This window comes from Daucus carota, chromosome 2, assembly GCF_001625215.2.
Source record: "Daucus carota subsp. sativus chromosome 2, DH1 v3.0, whole genome shotgun sequence".
NCBI lineage: Eukaryota > Viridiplantae > Streptophyta > Magnoliopsida > Apiales > Apiaceae > Daucus > Daucus carota.
Genome location: NC_030382.2, coordinates 53,992,869 through 54,013,308, shown reverse-complemented (window position 1 = coordinate 54,013,308; position 20,440 = coordinate 53,992,869). Strand labels below are relative to the sequence as shown.

The window sequence follows — 20,440 nt, the reverse complement described above, 5'->3', positions numbered from 1 at the left end:
TAAAAAAAAATGTAAGCATGGCAAGGAAGAAAAACAAAAGGTCACGTAAATTACAAATGAAGTTATAAAGACCTGTATATCTCAATTCTCATCCGTCTTCACGTCTCTCATTCGATGATGCCTTTTCATGTTCATACTATCGGAGAGCAAAGTTGCAAATTCTAAATTTCAATAGCAGGTCAATATGATATGATGAACAAGTAAAGACTGGAGCTCAAGCTTGTATATGAGAACAAAACCCCCGAAGAAAATGTTGGCTAGGAAATCAGTCACTTATCTGCAAAAGCAGATGAAAAAGCTTTATGCTGCCGTAGCTCTACACCTCTACCTGATAACCCTTTGAGGCATCATCAAGATTAACTGTGGCACGATATATCTCAATTTTGCAACATGTACAGATAGTGTGCATATGTTGAACTACCAGACACATACCGAGTTATTCTAGCATAATAAATTAAAATAATTATAAACAAGACGACAGCAAATAATTACTAGGAAATTTCGTTTGCAAAACAAGAAAAACCTTTAGCTGAACCACCACAACACAGTTACACAGGTAAATTTTGCACATCATTTTACAATCTATGAAATTCCACCTTAGTCATACACGCTGTTCTCCTACGAGAAATATATATATATCAAATAACATAATAAAAGCAATCTTTATTTGTCTGCCAGAAATGGAATGAACTTCAAACTTGGTAAGTTTTTAATCTCAGTCCATCCAGCATTGACAGGGGTGCGGGGCATCTACTCAGCGCCATCTTCTTCATAAGTATTGACCCGCTCACATTCATCAATCCATTCACTATATCTGCACCAAATATTCGTATATCTAAGAGAAGGAAAGAGAGAAGGGGGAGGGGATTGAGTAGGAGAGATGTTTAGATGTACTCACATGTCTATTGGCTCCGTCAAAGCTGCAGGGAGAAAAAGAGAAAAAAGAAAGATGAAGATTAGATTCAATTTGATTGCCTCGTTCTTTTACAGATAATAGATAATCTCTCGTTTCACACAACAGAATAGAATTTTCATTGCAAGGTACATATGCTATGACATGTACATGGGCACCTGATTACAAATTAAACATCAGGAAAAAGTTGACGACTGGATGTTGCTACTTTTTTGATATACCTAATGTGCAGTCAATTTATTGCGAGAAAATTTAGAAAGCTGCATTATATATATGGATATTATTTCCTGCCGGTTACATGAGCGCAGCCAAGGGCATACATGCATTTCTCTTTTGTTTTTTTTAAGAAGACATTTTATGTGTCCATTAGCCATTTAATTCTAAAACATACCTGTTACTGTAGTGCTGAAGCTCTCTTGGCAGATCCCACAGGTGGCCTCGCCGATTAAGTTCTTCATATCGCTGATAACAAATAGGTGCCAAGTGTAAGTGCAATTAGCAGTTTTGGCTTCACAACAGAACCTCTATAATGGATTCAATAGTGCTTGTTCGAAATTAAGTGGCTTCAAATAATAGCTTTATCTAAATTATGTATGCTTAGGTACACATAAACTATTGACACTGAAAAACAGAAATTCTTAGCTTGCGAATATTAAATTTCTTGTTCAGAAATCTACAACTACATCAATGCTTACATGCGACACTCAACGCTGCTACCATGATTGCAAAAGGGACAACTGAAAACAGTGTCAAGTTTGTCCATCCGCTTCCTTGTTGCTGGCTTAGCTCTTGACTTCCTCTTCCCCATACCTAAGTCGTCTTCTTGAAAGAAATATAATAAGGTAATTAGGAACTCCGTTAAATAGACACCTGATATTAGTAGGAAGAAAGGCAGAAAGAAAGGAAAAGCTGCATATTGTACATCGTCTACTAGCAAAGTCAAGTACAAAATACAAACCCAGCACACTATAAAAACCAACGGAATAATAGATGATGCTCAAACATGCACAACTCTAAAGCCTAAATATTTAGTGTTGTATTTAATTTCCATGTTTACATACATATGATGATATATTTAATGTTTGTTATTGTTTCTTTGATGTTAAGTGAATACATAAATGATATAACAACTCCGCTGATACGTGATACCTATATCAACCATCTAGTATTTAATAAGCATGCGAATCATACAAAAATGTAACGAAGATTTAGTACATTATGGAACAATTTGGATCATCAATCATCACAATAACATATTCTATATTTTTGTCGAAACATCTCTACCTCTACTTCCTCTTAATTGGAGAGCAATTTAGGTGTCATAAGGAATCAAAATCTACTGTCAAAATAAATTTCAGATTCTAGGTTTCAGCGGAAATATAAAGAACAATCACAAATAAATAAAAGAACAAGAACAATCACAAATATAGGTCTGTTAAAGCATCTAGGTTAGAGTTTATAACACTTGCTAATATATGTGTGGAAAAGGAAGAAACATAACCTACATAACTGACACATTACGATGCATGATGGCAAGCTAACTTCTATCAAAATTAAGATACATATTTTTGGTTCATTTAAAAAGAGGATCTAGCAATCCTGGCTGGGCACATTAAAACTAACCCACCGATTACAATTTCATTCCTTAAACCTCATATATCAACATCAACTTTAGAAAGTTTTAGACCTACAAGTAATCAAAGGGTTTACAAAACACCAACAAGACCCGAAACCGAAAATGCCAACAGATCAACATAGGGGCAAATACCCTGAATATTTTCAACTGCTTCTTCCAATTACATGTTTCAAAATCAATCAAATCAGCAGGGAAAAAAAATAATTAAAAAAGCGGTGATTTTAGTTTTTAATTGAGCCCATCTACAACACAATTCCTTCCAAGCCACCTCTAAGTTCACAATCTTGATCAGAATAATTAGAGACCCAGTAGTGTTTTAGCATATAGTTACAATCTTTATCCCAAAAACAAAATTCCGATGGTCAATTCAAGATAACTCAATTGATTCAAATGCACAGCTTTAAAAATCAAGAACAAAAGTATAGAGTTGAAGTAGCACAAATCGATACACAAATTGAATTATTAAAAAGATGGCAAGTTGAATTGAAAGAGCAAGAGAATTGAAATTATGCACCTGAGAGTTTCGGTGCAAAGATATTTTCAGGAGGAACCGGAAGTAAAAGGCTAGACGAGTTGCGAATATATGTCTACAAAGAAGACATATTATTTGGACAGTGGTCAATCTATTTCGAACCGGTTTTTTTTTTCTTTTTCACTTTGTAAGAAAAAAGGGAAGATATCTAATTATCTACTGTGCCGGTGTTTGGCCCATTACCCTTTTCACTTGTTTGGGCTCAAAAGGCAAACTTCAGCTTCTGAGCTAAGTCCATAACAAGGCCAGTGTGTTTTTTTGTGAAAAGAGTTTGTAAAGCCCTCTAAAAGATTAACTTTTTGCTTGCAGATAATCTGAATAGCTGCTGTTAGTCGATTTTTACAGATATATAAATGTCTAATTTGAATTTCATTAACATTTTAAATTTTAAATTTTATAATATATATATATATATATATGTAATTCATAATAATTATATTTTATTTTTTTTTAAATTATTTAAATATATAAAATTAAATAGTATTGAAAAACAAATTACTCCCTCTGTCCCTCTCACTTTTAGAGTTTTTTTTGCATTGTTCTGCACACATTTTAATACGCATATAAACTATAGTTTCATAACTTATTATTAATTATTTTTTTTGTATAAAAATTTAAACAATAAACTTTTATTCAGAAGAAAAAGGTTGAAAATAATTTATTAAACTATATTTTATAGAGAATTAAAATGCGTGTCGAACGTTCTTCAAATATAAAAAATATTGAAAGGGACGGAGGGAGTTCATAAAATTAATTTTTTCATGAGCTAGCTAGTAATTATAATATCACGTTTTTTTTAAAAAATCCGACTGCAAATCAACTGGCATTTTTGTCCATCCTGAATAATATACTTCAGAATATTACAGGATTTCATTATTAGAAAATGTCTTTTAATTTGACAATGGATCAACCTATCTTTACTTGTAAATTATTTTATGTTAATAAAATATTAGAGTTTTTGAGTAGCTTGAATGTCTGATCATGTTGTCAATTAAACATGTCAATAATATTTAATAGAGAATTGAGAAAGAAAATTCATAGTATTAAACAAAAAGAATACCAGCCATTGTCCATCAACAGATCATCTTTATCATTAAAGATAAGAAGAAACATGAAAAAAGAGATATGAACTAAAACTAAAGGACATTTGAGATGCTCGTGATACAAAGTAAACATTTCAATCAACATGGTCGAGAATTTATCAAATTATTAATATGAATAGCGGAATGCCGTGAAGGCTTATGCAGGCGTTGAGTAAGCTTGTTCATCTCGGCCTGTAACTCCTTGGCTTTCTTTATCAGCTCCGTGGCTTCGATGTAAGCTCTTGTTTTGTGGTACACACGTTTAACGTACCAATAGATAAGAGGATCCATAAGCATAATGAGGAGAAGAATCAGCAGTCTCCCCAGATGTTCCTCAGTAGCTGAATACACTACTATGAACACAAGAGTCGCGCATTGTATTAAAACAACAGCCACCACAGCCAACCACTTTAATATCAATGATTTCTTACCAGAGATCTGGCCAGATTCGAGCTTTTGCTCCGCTTCACATGCAGCCGCAATGAATGCTTCGTCGGCCTCATGGATGGTGTACATGATTGCGATTGCCCTCCTTGCAGCCATTGACATTGTATGGATTCTCTCTTCCTGAAATAATAATGGGCTAATGGGCGCAGAAACTATTTTCACTTGTGACCAAAAGAACTTAATTGTCAATATCTTTAATCGTTTCCTGCGTCTAAAAGTTTTCAGATATATACAAGTGTGGACTTGCATTTACATATCATCTTCACCATATTGAGTTTCCCATGAATTACAAGCCAATATTTAAAGAATATTCAAATTTCATAACAAGATTAGTTAGTGGCTGGGAGCATTTGATCTAAGTTGAGTTGAGATTATAACCGGGGCTATATATTTGAAATTAATCTGGATATTGTGTTTTTTCATGTCACAAATCAGCGATGGCCAAGTATTTTTGTCATAAACTATAATAAATAAATATATGTATAATTTTGAGTTCCAAATGTTACCTCAATTCTTTGTCACTCGTTCTAATCAATGATCACTTCTGTTAAAATTTGCAAATCGTAGTAACTATGTATAATAAAAATGGATAGGTATAAATTGTGATTTAATGTGATATTTTCATCTTTTATTATCTTTTTAATTTTATTAGCTAATATTTTCAATTTATTTATATTAATAAGATTGTTAGATAAAAGATTAAAACAAACATGTAAAAGTCTAAATTCGATCTTCATCGACATATTATATTTAAAATATATAATAATAAATTAACTTTTCACGAGTAGAGCCGGCTAATATTTATAATATCAGATCTCTTTGAATTTGACTAGAAATCAGTGGATATTTTGTCATCCTAACAAATATATCTTAGAATATTACAGATTTTATTACGAGAAAATATGTTTGAATTTGATCGTAGATCAAGTACCTACACTTACATTATATTATGATAATAAAATATCAAAACTTTCGAGTAGTCTAAATATCTAACTCAGTTATTTTTTAATAACAAAATATCAAAACTTTTGAGCAGTCCAAATATATGATTCGATCTAGATCATGTTGTCACTTTCAATAAAATTTATGATAGAATTCAGAAAGAAAATCACATATTAAACCAAAAGAATAACAGTCATTCTCCATCAAACAGATCAACGTTTTATCACCGAAGATAATTAGAACTAAGAAAAAAGAGAAATGAGCTAAAGGACTCAATTTTATTTGAGATGCTCGTGATACAAAGCAAACATTTCAATCAACGTCGTCGAGAATTTCTCAACTTATTAATATTAATAACAACATGTCGTGAAGGTTGTTGCAGGCATTGAGTAAGCTTGTCCATCTCGTCCTGCAACTCCTTGGCCTTCTTTATCAGCTCCTTGGCTTCGATGTACGCTCTTGTTTCGTGGTACACGCGTTTAGCGTACCAAAAGATAAGAGGATCCATAAGCATAATGAGGAGAAGAATCAGCAGTCTCCCCGGATGTTGCTCACTAGCAGAATATACTGCTACGAACACAAGAGTCGCGCACTGTATTAGAACAGCAGCCACCACAGCCAACCACTTTAATATCAATGATTTCTTACCGGACATCTCGCCAGATTCGAGCTTTTGTTCCGCTTCACATGCAGCCGCAATGGATGCTTCGTCGGCTTCATGGATGGTGTACATGCTTGCGAATGCCCTTCTCCCCATTGACAGTGTATGGACACTCTCTTTCTGAAACAAAAAAGGGTTAATGCAGAAACTATTTTCACTTGTGACAAAAAGAACTAACATAACTGTCAATATTTATAATCTTTTCCTGCGTCTAAAAGATTTAGATGGATTTGCATTTACATATTATCTTCACCGTATCGAGTATCCTAGCTATGAATTACTCGCCATTAATATTTAGAAAATATTCAAGTTACATATCAAGATTAGTTAGAGCTGAAGCATTTGTTCTGAGTTAAGTTTCAAATATTATTTTAAAATCATAAAGTATGCAATCAAGATTTTAAAAATGAGCAAGATCGGATATGATATTGAATCTGAGTTAATAAAAAATCTAATAATATCTGCCGATAATCAAATAGATTTTATATTACATTTGTGATTGAGTTATACAACGGATCGAATTTATATGATACTAGCTAAAAGATTTTTACGTATGATATGATTATTGAAATCTTCCATATAATATATTGTAGTATATTTATTAATCCAACTAATGTGCATAATATTTACGGATGTTATAACTAAAAGAGTTAACTACACTTGTAACTTTAAACCAAACACATATAGGTACTTATACTTTTTTTTTGATAATTTTCGATTTAAATTTTTGAGTCTTTATATTTTGTAACCCCAAACTGACTTTCCATTAAAAATTGTCATTAACATTTTTCTTTTAAATTTTTATGACCCTGTTTGTATTACCTTACTTTTTTGAAATAATTTTTTTATTTATAATAAAAATAAAAATATTTATTCCTTTTCAAGTTCATCCCGACCCATGCCAAGTAAACAATTATAAATCTATATTAATATGAAATTATCCATTTTTCTTCACAATTTAAAAACATTTTCTAGTGGGATGGTTCAGAAATATCATTTTATAGATGTAGGTATAATTTAATTACTCTTTCGTCTATGAACAAGGCCAGTGTGCTTTTTTGTGAAAAGAGTTTGTAAAGCCCTCTAAAAGATTAATTTTTTGCTTGCAGATAATCTGAATAGCTGCTGTTAGTCGATTTTTACAAATATATAAATGTCTAATTTGAATTTCATTAGCATATTAAATTTAAAATTTTATAATACATATATATATGTAATTCATAATAATTATATTATATTTTATTTAAATTATTTAAATATATAAAATTAAATAGTATTAAAAAAACAAATTACTCCCTCTGTCCCTCTCATTTTTAGAGTTTTTTTTTTTGCACACATTTTAATACGCATATAAAGTTATAAACTATAGTTTCATAACTTACTATTAAATTTTTTTTTTGTATAAAAGTTTAAACAATAAACTTTTATTTAGAAGAAAAAGGTTCAAAATAATTTATTAAACTATATTTTAGAGATAATTAAAATACGTGCCGAACGTCCTTCAAATATAAAAAATATTGAAAGGGACGGAGGGGGTTCATAAAATTAATTTTTTCATGAGCTAGCTAGTAATTATAATATCACTTTTTTTTTTTAAAATTCGCCTGCAAATCAGCTGGCATTTTTGTCCATCCTGAATAATATACTTCAGAATATCACAGGATTTCATTATTAGAAAATATGTCTTTGAATTTGACAATAGATCAACCTATCTTTACTTGTAAATTATTTTATGTTGATAAAATATGAGAGTTTTTAAGTAGCTTGAATGTCTGATCATGTTGTCAATTAAACATGTCAATAATATGTAAGAGAGAATTGAGAAAGAAAATCACATATTAAACAAAACGAATACCGGCCATGGTCCATCAACAGATCAACGTTTTATCATTAAAGATAAGAAAAAACATGACAAAAGAGAAATGAACTAAAGGACAATAGATGCTCGTGATACCAAGTAAACATTTCAATCAACATCGAGAATTTATCAAATGATTAATATGAATAACAGAATGACGTGAAGGCTTATGCAGGCATTGAGTAAGCTTGTTAATTCTCGTCCTGTAACTCCTTAGCTTTCTTTATCAGCTTCTTGGCTTCGATGTATGCTCTTGTTTTTTCGGTACACGCGTTTAGAAAATTAATAGAAAGCTAGGATCCATAAGCATGATGAGGAGAAGAGTTAGCAGAGCTTTCAGGATGTTACTCAGTATCAGAATATACTACTATGAACATCAGAATCGCACTATATTAGAAGAGCAACCACCACAGCCAACCACTTTAATATCAATGATACTATCTTACCAGAGATCTGGCCAGATTCGAGCTTTTGCTCCGCTTCACATGCAGCGGCAATGAATGCTTCGTTGGCCTCATGCATGGATGGTGTACATATTTTCGGTTTCCCTCCTTGCACCCATTGCCATTGTATGGACTCTCTCTTTCTGAAATAATAATGGGCTAATACAGAAACTATTTTTACTTGTGACCAAAAGAACTAATTACTGGGGCTATATGTTTAAAATTAATCTGATATTGTGTTTTTTCATGTCACAAATTAGTGATGGCCAAGTATTTTTGTTGTAAACTATATAAATATATATGTGTGTATAATTTTGAGTTCCATACATATGTTACCTCAATTCTTTGTCATTAGTTCTAATCAATGATCACTTCTGTTAAAATTTGCAAATCATAGTAACTATATATGTATATATAATAACAACGGATAAGTACAATTTGTAATTTAATGTGATATTTTCATCTTTTAATATCTTTTTAATCTTGTTAACAATCATATAGAAGTACTCTAAATTCGATTTTGATCAACATATTATATTTTAAATTAATAATAATAAATTTTTTAAAATATATGCATATAATTCGTGATAGATATATTATATTATATTTAAATTTATTACAAAGAATACAAAATATTACAATTATACAAGATATAACAAAAAAAAAATAGTACTAACAATAAAATTACTCAAAACTAACTTTTCACGAGTAGCAGGCCAGTATATATAATATCACATTTCTTTGAATTCGACTAGATCAGATCCGCGGATATTTTGACATCCTTGCAAATATACATTGGAATATTACAGATTTCATTATTAGAAAATATGTTTGAATATGATCTACAGTACTTATAATTATTTTATAACAAAATATCAAAACTTTTGAGTAGCTTAAATATCTGATTCGATCCGGATCATGTTGTCAATTAAACATGTCTTCACAAATTTCAATAATATTTATGATAGAATTGAGAAAGAAAAACGCATATTAAACCAAAAGAAACCAGCCATTGTCCATCAACAAATCAACGATGATAAATAACATCAAAGATAAGAACTAAGAAAAAAGAGAAATGAGCTAAAGGACTCAATTTTATTTGAGATGCTCGTGATACAAAGCAAACATTTCAATCAACGTCGTCGAGAATTTCTCAACTTATTAATATTAATAACAACATGTCGTGAAGGTTTTTGCAGGCGTTGAGTAAGCTTGTCCATCTCGTCCTGCAACTCCTTGGCCTTCTTTATCAGCTCCTTGGCTTCGATGTACCCTCTTGTTTCGTGGTACATGCGTTTAGCGTACCAAAAGATAAGAGGATCCATAAGCATAATGAGGAGAAGAATCAGCAGTCTCCCCGGATGTTGCTCACTAGCAGAATATACTGCTACGAACACAAGAGTCGCGCACTGTATTAAAACAGCAGCCACCACAGCCAACCACTTCAATATCAATGATTTCTTACCGGACATCTCGCCAGATTCGAGCTTTTGTTCCGCCTCACATGCAGCCGCAATGGATGCTTCGTCGGCCTCGTGGATGGTGTACATGTTTGCGAATGCCCTTCTCCCCATTGAGAGTGTATGGACTCTCTCTTTTTGAAACAAAAAAGGGTTGATGCAGAAACTATTTTCACTTGTGGCAAGAAGAACTAACATAACTATCGATATTTATAATCCTTTCCTGCGTCTAAAAGATTTAGATGGATTTGCATTTACATATTATCTTCACCGTATCGAGTATCCCAGCTATGAATTACTAGCCATTAATATTTAGAAAATATTTAAGTTTCATATCAAGATTAGTTAGAGCTGAAGCATTTGTTCTGAGTTAAATTTCAAATATTATATTAAAATTATAAAGTATGCAATCTAGATTTTAAAAATGAGCAAGATCGGATATGATATTGAATCGAGATAATAAAAAATCTAATAATATCTGCCGATAATCAAATAGATTTTATATTACATTTGTGATTGAGTTATACAACAGATCGAATTTATGTGATACTAAAAGATATTTACAGATGTTATAACTAAAAGAGTTAATTACACTTGTAACTTTAACCCAAACACATATAGGTATCTAGACTTTTTTTTTTTTGACGATTTTCGATTTAAATTTTTGAGTTCTTACATTGTGTAACACTAAACTGAATTTTTGTTTTGGCAAAAAAAAAAAAAAAAACTGAATTTTTGTTAAAAATCATCGTTAACATTTTTTTAAAATTTGTATGACCTTGTTTGTATTACCTTATTTTTTAGAAATAATTTTTTTATTTATAATAAAAATAAAAATATTTGTTTTTTTCAAGTTCATCCCAACACATCCAAAGTAAACAATTATAAATGTATACTAATATGAAATTATCCATTTTTCTTAACAATTTAAAAACATATTCTAGTGAGATGGTTTAAAAATACTCTCTCCATCTCATATTACAGTGTCCTGTTTTGACTATTAAGGGGTCAATTTAGCTAAACTTTGATCATTAATTAATGAGAATTCATTAATTATTTTAAGAATTTGAAAAATGGATATTGAAGGGAATTAGATATATTTTTTAATAAAATAATTTTTTTAATCTTTTTAAAATTGGACAGTATGTGTAATTTGTGGCTAAAATTTAGTCAATTTTGACTTTTCAATAGTCAAAACAAGACAATATAATATGAGATGGATAGGGGTGAAAACGAGTTGAATAGGTACGAACAACACTATGGTCGGATTCGGCTCGAATATATAATTACTCGTTCGAATTCGGTCCGGATTCGAACTAAAATTATATAAGTTTGTTCAGATTCGACTCGAGTTCGAATATCAATATTCGTATATGATCCGGCTCGGCTCGAATGGATACCAAATTACGCATTTTTGTATATGCGTATTCAAATTTGTAGAAGATAATTAAAAAATTAAAATACTCAAATAATTATCTACTATAATTAAAGTGAAATCATTTGTAGAGTATTATATTAATATAAATATTATTTATATGATGTTTGTTATACATAATAATATACAGGATTTACGAATTCGATTCGAGTATCTTTATTGAATATGTATATTCGAGTACTCTTAATTTAGTCGAACTACTCTAAATAAATATGTCCGAGTACTAGAATGGTAGGATTCGACTCGGTATTCGTTCGAAATATAAAACCGGATTCGAATTCGCTCATTTTTCAGATGAATACGAATTATATTCGTTTTTAACGAGTCGAATCCGAGTTCGAACCCGGATTACTCGGATTCGTTTTCAGCCCTAGAGATGGAGGGAGTATCATTTTAAAAATGAAGGTATAATTTAATTACTCTTTCGTCTATAAACACAAACTGGTTAGAAAGCCCCATAATTAAATACCAGGCATGTAAGTCTCGCGATTATTCGTGGAATTTCAATGAACAAAGTCCTTATATTTCGAGCTCGCCTAGTCAAGTGAGCCCGATTTCTTAAATATGAAAATTCATTTCAATAGTAAACGAACTCAAAAAATTACATGGCTGGCTCGAATGTTGCACGTTTAGCTTGAGATTTGTTCAAGTTTGGTTCAATTTATAATATAAAGTCGGTGTAGTCAATATAATTTTTTTTTGACAATACAATTCTCAGACTATATATATTTTTCTATCTAGGGACCTAAATAATCGTATGCTTAGCCTCTCAAGTCAAGAATGAAGTTGTTACAAATTCCATCATGTTAACGTGGTGCATGCAACTCATGAGTTTCTATTTTGAAGATTCATGTCTAACAAATCTCTAAACAAATACATTTTCTGCATAGAATGAGAAACAATAATGAAGTTGCTTTCTTGAGTTCGACAAAATTTATTCAAGTTTTAAATAATTTGGTAAAATCTGTCCAATAAAAATTACCCACTTTAATTTAAGTGTACATGATTAATGGATTAAAATTAAAAGAACATAAAACTAATAGCTAATCTTTTTAAATTTTAATCCAAGGAAGACTTCTTAAACATAGTACTATCTGTTAAAAAGAACTAGAAAACCTCGACGATCGACATCCGTATGCATATTTGCTTTGTTTTTCTTTAATTTTGTGTATATAATAAATAAAATTAAATAGCCCTCGAGTCAATCCAAAGAAATAAATTCGCATCCACCTCACATTGCTCAGATAAACTCCAACAAGCAATAACTCCTCCACCAATTCCAATCCCTGTCAAATTTTTTGACTTTCAAACCCACATTCTTCAACTTTTCCTTCAATTAAATTTAAATAAATAATCCCCATACAATGAATTCGGTTTACATTTTCGATGAACCAAATAAAAGATCAAGTCAAACAAATATATTCTGGGCGAATACAAAGAACACAAAGTGATCATAATCAAACAACACAACATACTACAGTACCATTCCTCAAAAGCTTCTCTGATCTCTCTCTCAAAGTACAAGAAATTGAGAATAGGAGACAGCTTCTGAAGGGGACTATAGGGTATGGGACTCCTCTATCTTCTCTCCTTTCGCATTTATTTCTCTTTTCCATTCTTGTATATAATTCTACAGGCGATTCCTGTTTCTTGTTCCTCCAATTTTATTTACTTCTCACTTTATTTTTTACCTTTTGTTTTCATAAGTACTTGATTCATTTCATTCACAAGGTGGAAATAAGAAGAACCTAGAGTCGTGTTTTATTTGATATATTCGAGAGGTGTTGCTGATATATATTTAAAGCATGGATTCATCAAAAAGACACTGGCCTAGCATGTTCAAGTCTAAGTCTTCGGTTAGCTCTCAAGGCCATCAATCGCAACATGATACAAGCTCTCTCATCTCAACTCCTACTTCTACTGTATCTTCTGGTAATATTCTACGCCTTCTTTTCATTTATATATAATAGACGTGCCGTAAATATTTATTTTTATTTTATCGCATGTTTTTTGGTTCCTCGCCTTACTTTGGACGGGGACAAATTAACACGATATGTTTGGTTTGGTTTAATTTGTAAAGTTTTTGTGATTAATTTATCGTAGCAGGGACTGTGGAAAAGGCCCCGGAGCCAAAGCCACGATGGAATCCGAAGCCAGAGCAGATTCGGATTCTGGAAGGGATCTTCAACTCAGGAATGGTGACTCCACCGAGAGATGAAATACGGAGAATTAGGGCTCAATTGGAAGAGTACGGTGAAATCGGTGATGCCAATGTATTTTACTGGTTCCAGAACAAAAAATCGAGGAGCAAGAACAAAAAAACTAGCAACTTCCTCAATTCCACCACTAAATCGCGAAAGCGCACTGTTTCCAAACCTAATACCTCTCAACTTTCTTATACATCATCATCCTCATCCGACAAATCTTTGCAGAAATCATCTCCTGGTGAGTTTATGCCGGAACCCTACTCTTTTCACGCAAGCCAAAGTACCCTTGTAGGTGGTGCAATTGCCGGTAATGCTGCAGTCGGTACACCTTTGATCCGAGGCCTTTGTTCACCGCAAGTTATATCATCAAATGTTGACTATGTGGCTCAATATAACAATAGTCGTCACAATCTCTCTGAATGTCATGGCCAGACTTATGGGAAATGCTCTGCTGCTAGTGTTGTGGTTGCTGACTTGATTAATCATGAAGCTCCGAATAATTACCACAAGAGGGGTGAAGACAATGACCAAATGAAGATGCAGCGGCAGTTAAGTTATAACAGTGTGACTACTACTCCTACTCCTATATCTGCTCAGACCATTCTTCCTCCTACTGTTGTGTCTAACATCAATCACATTCAAGGTATTTCAATCTTTGTGCACTTTCTGTCTCTTTTGCTTTCTCTTTTCTTTCAGTTAACAAATGTCATATTATGGAACTACTAGGCTGATTCATGTATATGTATAGATTTTCTACTAATTTAGGACCATGTTAACAAATTTTCGCATAAACAATTTATTGACTAACCAAATAGACACTACTAGAAATGCGGGCATTTCCGACCAAAATTTCCGACCGACCAAAGTGGTCGGAAAAAAAGCGGGCATTTCCGACCGACTTACCGACCAAACGCGATCGGTCGTAAAAAATGGCGTCATTTACGACCGCCATTACCGACCGCACCAAATCGGTCGGTTATAATGGGCGTGGGTCCCGCTCACCAACGTCCTTCAGCTGACATGGACGCCACGTCGGTAAAACCGACCGACACAAGAGACCTAAATAGTTAGAAGTATACCCGATTAATTTGATACTTGTTACTCCCTCAGTTTTAAGATATAAGTCGTTTGATTTTTTTGCACGTATTTCTAAGTCATTTGACCGCATGCTAAAAATCATTATTTTTGAAATTTTCCTTTTTTGAATAAAAATATATGATTGATATTATTATTCAAAAAAAGAAAATCTAAAAAATAATGATTTTTAGCATGCGGTCAAACGACTTAAAAATACGTGAAAAAAATCAAACGACCTATATTTCAAAACGGGGTAGTAGTTTTTACTTGGAATTTTTTTGAATACCGGTTTTAACAGAGGTAAACCTGCAGACTAGTACATAGCTGCAGAGTAATTTGAAAATGGAAAAACCAAACAAAAGTAAAATCACTCCCACCTTTTGTCATGCATATCTATACATATTGTATGATGAGTTGATCGGAGCCTAGATATGAGATATTATTAATATTTTGTATGTCGAGGAAGAGACAAGGTCATTGCTGTCTCTTGGTCCCGATTTTGTATTAAATCTGTCAATATGTTAGTTGGTCGTGTGCATACACTTTCTTCATGATCTGATGCATGTGGTGCAGCTGAAGGTATTAGGAAATGCACGGTTTTCATCAATGATGTGGCATTCGAAGTGGCATCTGGGCCGTTTGATGTGAGAGGAGCTTTCGGTGAAGATGCTGTGTTGCTGCACTCTTCTGGGCAGCCTGTGGTCACCAATCAATGCGGTGTCACACTCCACTCACTCCAGCATGGTGCTTTTTATTACTTGTTCCGGATGCGAACTCCTTCATCAACTTCACAAACTCACGGCTCGGGTCAGTACTTGTCCATTGGTTAAACTCTTCTGTTTATAATAACTAGAGTAAAATTCAAAGATGTGGCTGCTTTTTACACCGATTTGCAAAAATGTGGCTGAATTTTAAAATTTGCAAAAATGTGGCTGAAGTTCGACTCCGTCTTTCAAAATCTTGGCCGCCGTTAAGAACCTTTATTTTCAGCCGTTAACTCACTTTAAAAACATAAATTGAAGAGGGTAGTTCTGTAAAAACAGAAAATTAGCATAAAATTTACGTTTCTTCCTCTACACAGACCTCCTTCTCCCTTCTTTTTCTTTCTTTCCTCTTTAATCCAATGGCTGAGCTGCGTTTTCCTTCCTCCAAAAGTCAGCGCTATCATCCTCTTCTCACATCTCTTCTCTTCGTGATAGTTGTGCCACTGAAAAGTTAACTCTCCCAGCAACCGATAACATAAACAGGAGCGAAAGGAGCATCCATAAAATCTAGAAGCAATCTCAAATCAGACTTTTTATTGCTATTAGTAGTATTACTAAACCCATTTGGGGCAGCCATTGATGGAGCTTTATAAGCTGACCCAACCCGATCCGTCTCGAATCCCTAATATCATGGTCGTGATTTTGTTAATTTGATAAAAAAGCAGACCATACCCGAACCGGACTTTTCGCTTTTGACCTCTTCTCGTAGTGCTGAGAAGTGAGAAGAACTCTTATTTTCTCTCCATCTGTTGTGTAACGTGATGCCCTAATGAGATTTTTTATTAATTGGTTTTAGATTGTGTGTGAAAATGATGTAGTGTTGTTGCTAAAAATCTGGGATTCACTTGGTGTTGGTGGTGTAAGGTTGTGTACAGGGGACAGAAGTCATGTTTGTTGTAATTACATAAAAATACGTATTTACCCTTGCTCCGTTACTTCTGTTAGGGTAGATTTAACGGTAGCCAAGATTTTGAAAGACGGAGTCGAACTTCAGCCACAATTCTGTAAATTTTAAAATTCAGCCACATTTTTGCAAATCGGTGTAAAAAACAACCACATTTTTGAATTTTACTCTAATAACTATTAACCAGACTATTGGGTGCCTAAATGTGCAACTCTTCATGCATGCATGAACATGATTGTTTGTCTTCTCTTGGTACGCAGACTTGAAGAAATAATTATTTGAAGATGGAACCTGGCCAATCTTTAACCTGGGTTTTAGTTTCCATATCTGGATATACACATATATATGTCTTCAAATTTTCCTGCTGTATGAACTTAGTATAGCAGTACAATTACGTATGTGTTTAATTATGTCAATGGGAATGCTTAAAATATAGTATATGATGCATATTCTCACGTTTTTTTGGATCTGGTATCCGATTATAAGGTAGGCTAAATGTATTCTGGACTTTTAGTGGGTGTTGAGCAAAGAGATTTCGGGGTTTTTTGACATAGAAGTCCACTCCTACTTAAATGGACGGTGTTTGGTTAATTTTGAGAAGCACTTATGTTAAAGTTTAGAAGTCCAAAGAAAAGCATGGAAAACTAGTTTATTTTGGGATTTTAGCTTCTTCTAGCACTTATAATTAATTTATATATTCAAACACTTTTAATAACTTATAAGTTTAAATCAACTTTTTACTTATAATCAACATTTTTATTTTAAGTAATAAGTCATTTTTTTAAGTCCAACCAGGCCCTTATAGTCTAGTATAAAATATAAATGACTTTTAGTAGTTACGTACGTAACCATCAAATAGTATGGTCATTCTAATGATTAAGGATATGGGACTTATAAATTTGGTGTGATATAAGGTTTTAGTTTTTTTTCTTTATTCTAGCTGTTCACATGTTCTTCAAGGTTTCCATAGAATTTGATCGCAGGAGGCATAATTAAACTTTGAAATATTTATACAGTATAGGCAACAAGGTTCTTGATTAAAAGTCAAAAGGTATATTTCAAAAAAAAAAAAAGTCAAAAGGTAAAGTTTAAGAATAAAATTGGACAATGTATAGTGTATAGAAATTAACTCGATGCAACAAAAAAGTCTGCAAGTCCATCTTAGAAGAAAAGGTAAAAGCACATTTTAGAAGCAAAGTTAAAGCCCAATATTAAAATATAAATCATAAAACTTTGTTTATATTTTTCTAAACAAATATCATGTAAGAATATTTGTAAATTATTTGACCTTTTAGCATATATATATTTTGACCATATTATTGAAGTTATATTTTTCAGATTATAATATTTTTGTATAATTAATGTTAAAAATAATTATTTTAAATTTAACATTGAAACCACCATGGGCCTTTTTGGGCCAGTTTTAGGTTGTGGTCCAATATCGAATTATTTTTCCACTGAGTTGGATACTGACCTTTGACGGATCAACAGTGTGCCCACCGGAGCAACCCGTCGAAAAATCGTAGACGAGCACTTATAATGTTATTGTTCGTTCCGTGTTTGGAGTGACAAAATATCAGTCACATTAATCAATTTTTGTCATTCTCTTTGAATAAAAAAAAAAATACATCCTAGTTAAAGGTGTATATTTAATTATAACTATATTTTTTTAATTAGGAAAGTGAGTTGAGAATTATAAGTATCAATTATAAGAGGATACTTTTCTTTAAAAGTCATCTTGGAAAAAGAATGAAATAAAAATATAGTTTTAATAATTTAATAATATCGACACCGTTGATTAACGCCCAAAATCGAAGAAGCTTAGCTCATAGTTGAAGACTGAAGTAAAAGAAACAGGCGTTTATATTCCGAAAACCATTTTTCTGCCTGAAAGATATGTTTCATTTTTGGTGTTACTCCTTCCGTCCAGGGGCGGATCTAGGAAGAGGCACAGGGGGACACGTGCCCCCCCTAAAATTTTTTTTTACACTTTTTCACCATTCTAAATTTTACAAAATTATAGAAGTGCCCCCCCCCCCCAATTTGAAAATATATAGGTTTTTTCCGAAAATTTGCTTGGTGCCCCCCTAAGATTTTGGGTCTAGATCCGCCCCTGCTTCCGTCTCATTAATTCTATAATAAGTAGTACTTCCTGATCTTTATACACCAAGACTTTTTGCACACAATTCTAAGTGTTTTGACCATTTATTTAAAATTATTTTTATAAAATTTTTCTTTTTCTGAATTAAAATGTGTGATATATATTTTAATTCATAAAAAAAAAATTAAAAAAAATAATTTTAAGTGTGTGGTCAAAGCACCTAGAATTGTGCGCAAAAAGTCTTAATGACTTATAATAAGGATGAGAAGGAGTAATATTTTTGTTAAATATAATTTTATAATTAATTATTTTATACAAGAAAAAATATTTAAGATATAAATTATAGAATTATATTTCTGAGGACATTAGAGTGTGTTGCATCTGCTCCGTGTACAACGCAATGAGTCGGATGGAGTATAATATCACGACAGTTCCTGATCATCTACCGTTGTCTGGCGCAAAAGTTAGAGCAAGTCCAACACTATGCTAAGGGGTTCCCTAAAAATATTATAAAATAATATGTCTTAGTGATTTAGCATAAGATTTAGCACATGAGCTCCAATAGTACTCCCTATATTCATTCCCTATTATTATAATAATATTAAATTTAAACAACTTTTGTGTGGAGGAGAGAGGGAAATGATGTGGAGAAGAGAGAAAATGAATATTTTAATGATAAAAATAGTTTAGGAGTGGCTAGCATATTCTAAAAATAGGGAAGGGGAAGCTTGTGCTAGTGATTTAGCACATCACTAGCATAGTGTTGGAGTGCAATTTTATCCCATATTCCCTATTTTTGGATTTAAGACTTGATTTAGCACACCTATTGGACTTGCTCTTAATGGCTTTCTGTGCAGCCAAAATAACGGAAGAATCATTGAATGTTTTCACTCATCAACCTTGCCGCTATCAGGGTAATTTACCTAGCTACTCTCTGCATATATAATCAAGTGTCATTGTAAAATCTTGTAAGCTACGTACCTAACCTATCTACATACTACTTCCTGAAATTATGATCTTATTCAGAAAGAATATTTTTTCTCAAGTAGAAATAGTATGAAATAAACATTTTATTTTTCTACTCTCTGCCTCTGGCAATTTTTCTCAAGTAGAAATAGTATGAAATAAACATTTTATTTTTCTACTCTCTGCCTCTGGCAATTTCGTTGTAGTAGTTTTGAACCTCATATGCGTTCGTCAGGAAACGTACTACTTAATTTTTGGATGAATGATTGTTTCGGCAAAGAGACAGGTGGCTAGCCTTTTTATTTAAGATCACGGAAAATATTATTTATGATAATATAAATTAATCTATATGAAAAATCTAGAAATTAAGTGGGACCCGAACAACACCTAGCGTTACCAAAACAAACACAGCTTTGCATAATTATTTTGATAGGTTCTTTTTTAAATAAATGCGAGTTCATGGGCTGCATTTGTTGGTTAGAAAATGGTAGTCGGATAGTACGATGGACTTCATTTTGTACAGTAAATGCCGGTCGACATTCAACTTATTATTGCCAATTAAGTCTTACTTATAATGCAATTAGTAATCTACGAGTCTAGGACTGATCAGTTTACCCAACAAAATTAGCTATCTGTAGGTTTTCTTTATTGAACTACAACTTGCTAGAAAACATTAATATCTTTTTTCATCGAACTTGTGAGACATAATCTTGGAAATTTATATCTGGAGATTTAATTTTCGTGGTCAAATTAAGAATTTGTCCCAAGTCCTTTATTAGTATGGATATACAACACAAGGAAGTGGGAAAAATTTCGGTCGCCATATATAGTTGCTGATGGATGCTTAATTAATAAGATGATTGTGAGTTGACCTAACGAGCTGCATGGCCTACGTAGTAAGTGCAGTGAAGAGGACATATATGAACCACCAAGAGGGACAGAAGTTTCATCCAATCTGAGGAGCACATTTTGCCAACCATTCAGCTAGTTTTCCAGATGTGGATCGTCGTAG

The 20,440-nt window shown here is 32.4% G+C and overlaps 2 protein-coding genes across 2 annotated transcripts; one reads left to right on the top strand and one right to left on the bottom strand.

Moving 5' to 3' along the window:
- Nucleotides 1-488: 488 nt before the first annotated feature.
- LOC108206446 (transcription elongation factor 1 homolog) lies at nucleotides 489-3,203 on the bottom strand. The gene is made up of 5 exons (XM_017376750.2): nucleotides 3,064-3,203; nucleotides 1,609-1,732; nucleotides 1,305-1,375; nucleotides 899-920; nucleotides 489-814 (listed from the first exon to the last, which is right to left on the bottom strand). The coding sequence occupies exons 2-5, from the start codon at nucleotides 1,719-1,721 to the stop codon at nucleotides 751-753; spliced, it is 270 nt and encodes an 89-aa protein (XP_017232239.1). The 5' UTR covers nucleotides 1,722-1,732; nucleotides 3,064-3,203; the 3' UTR covers nucleotides 489-750.
- A 9,666-nt stretch (nucleotides 3,204-12,869) lies between these two features.
- LOC108208216 (WUSCHEL-related homeobox 9) lies at nucleotides 12,870-16,894 on the top strand. The gene is made up of 5 exons (XM_017378725.2): nucleotides 12,870-12,974; nucleotides 13,117-13,341; nucleotides 13,513-14,259; nucleotides 15,267-15,500; nucleotides 16,622-16,894. Exons 2-5 carry the CDS (start codon nucleotides 13,215-13,217, stop codon nucleotides 16,633-16,635), a joined length of 1,122 nt encoding a protein of 373 aa, XP_017234214.1. The 5' UTR covers nucleotides 12,870-12,974; nucleotides 13,117-13,214; the 3' UTR covers nucleotides 16,636-16,894.
- The last annotated feature ends 3,546 nt before the right edge of the window (nucleotides 16,895-20,440 follow it).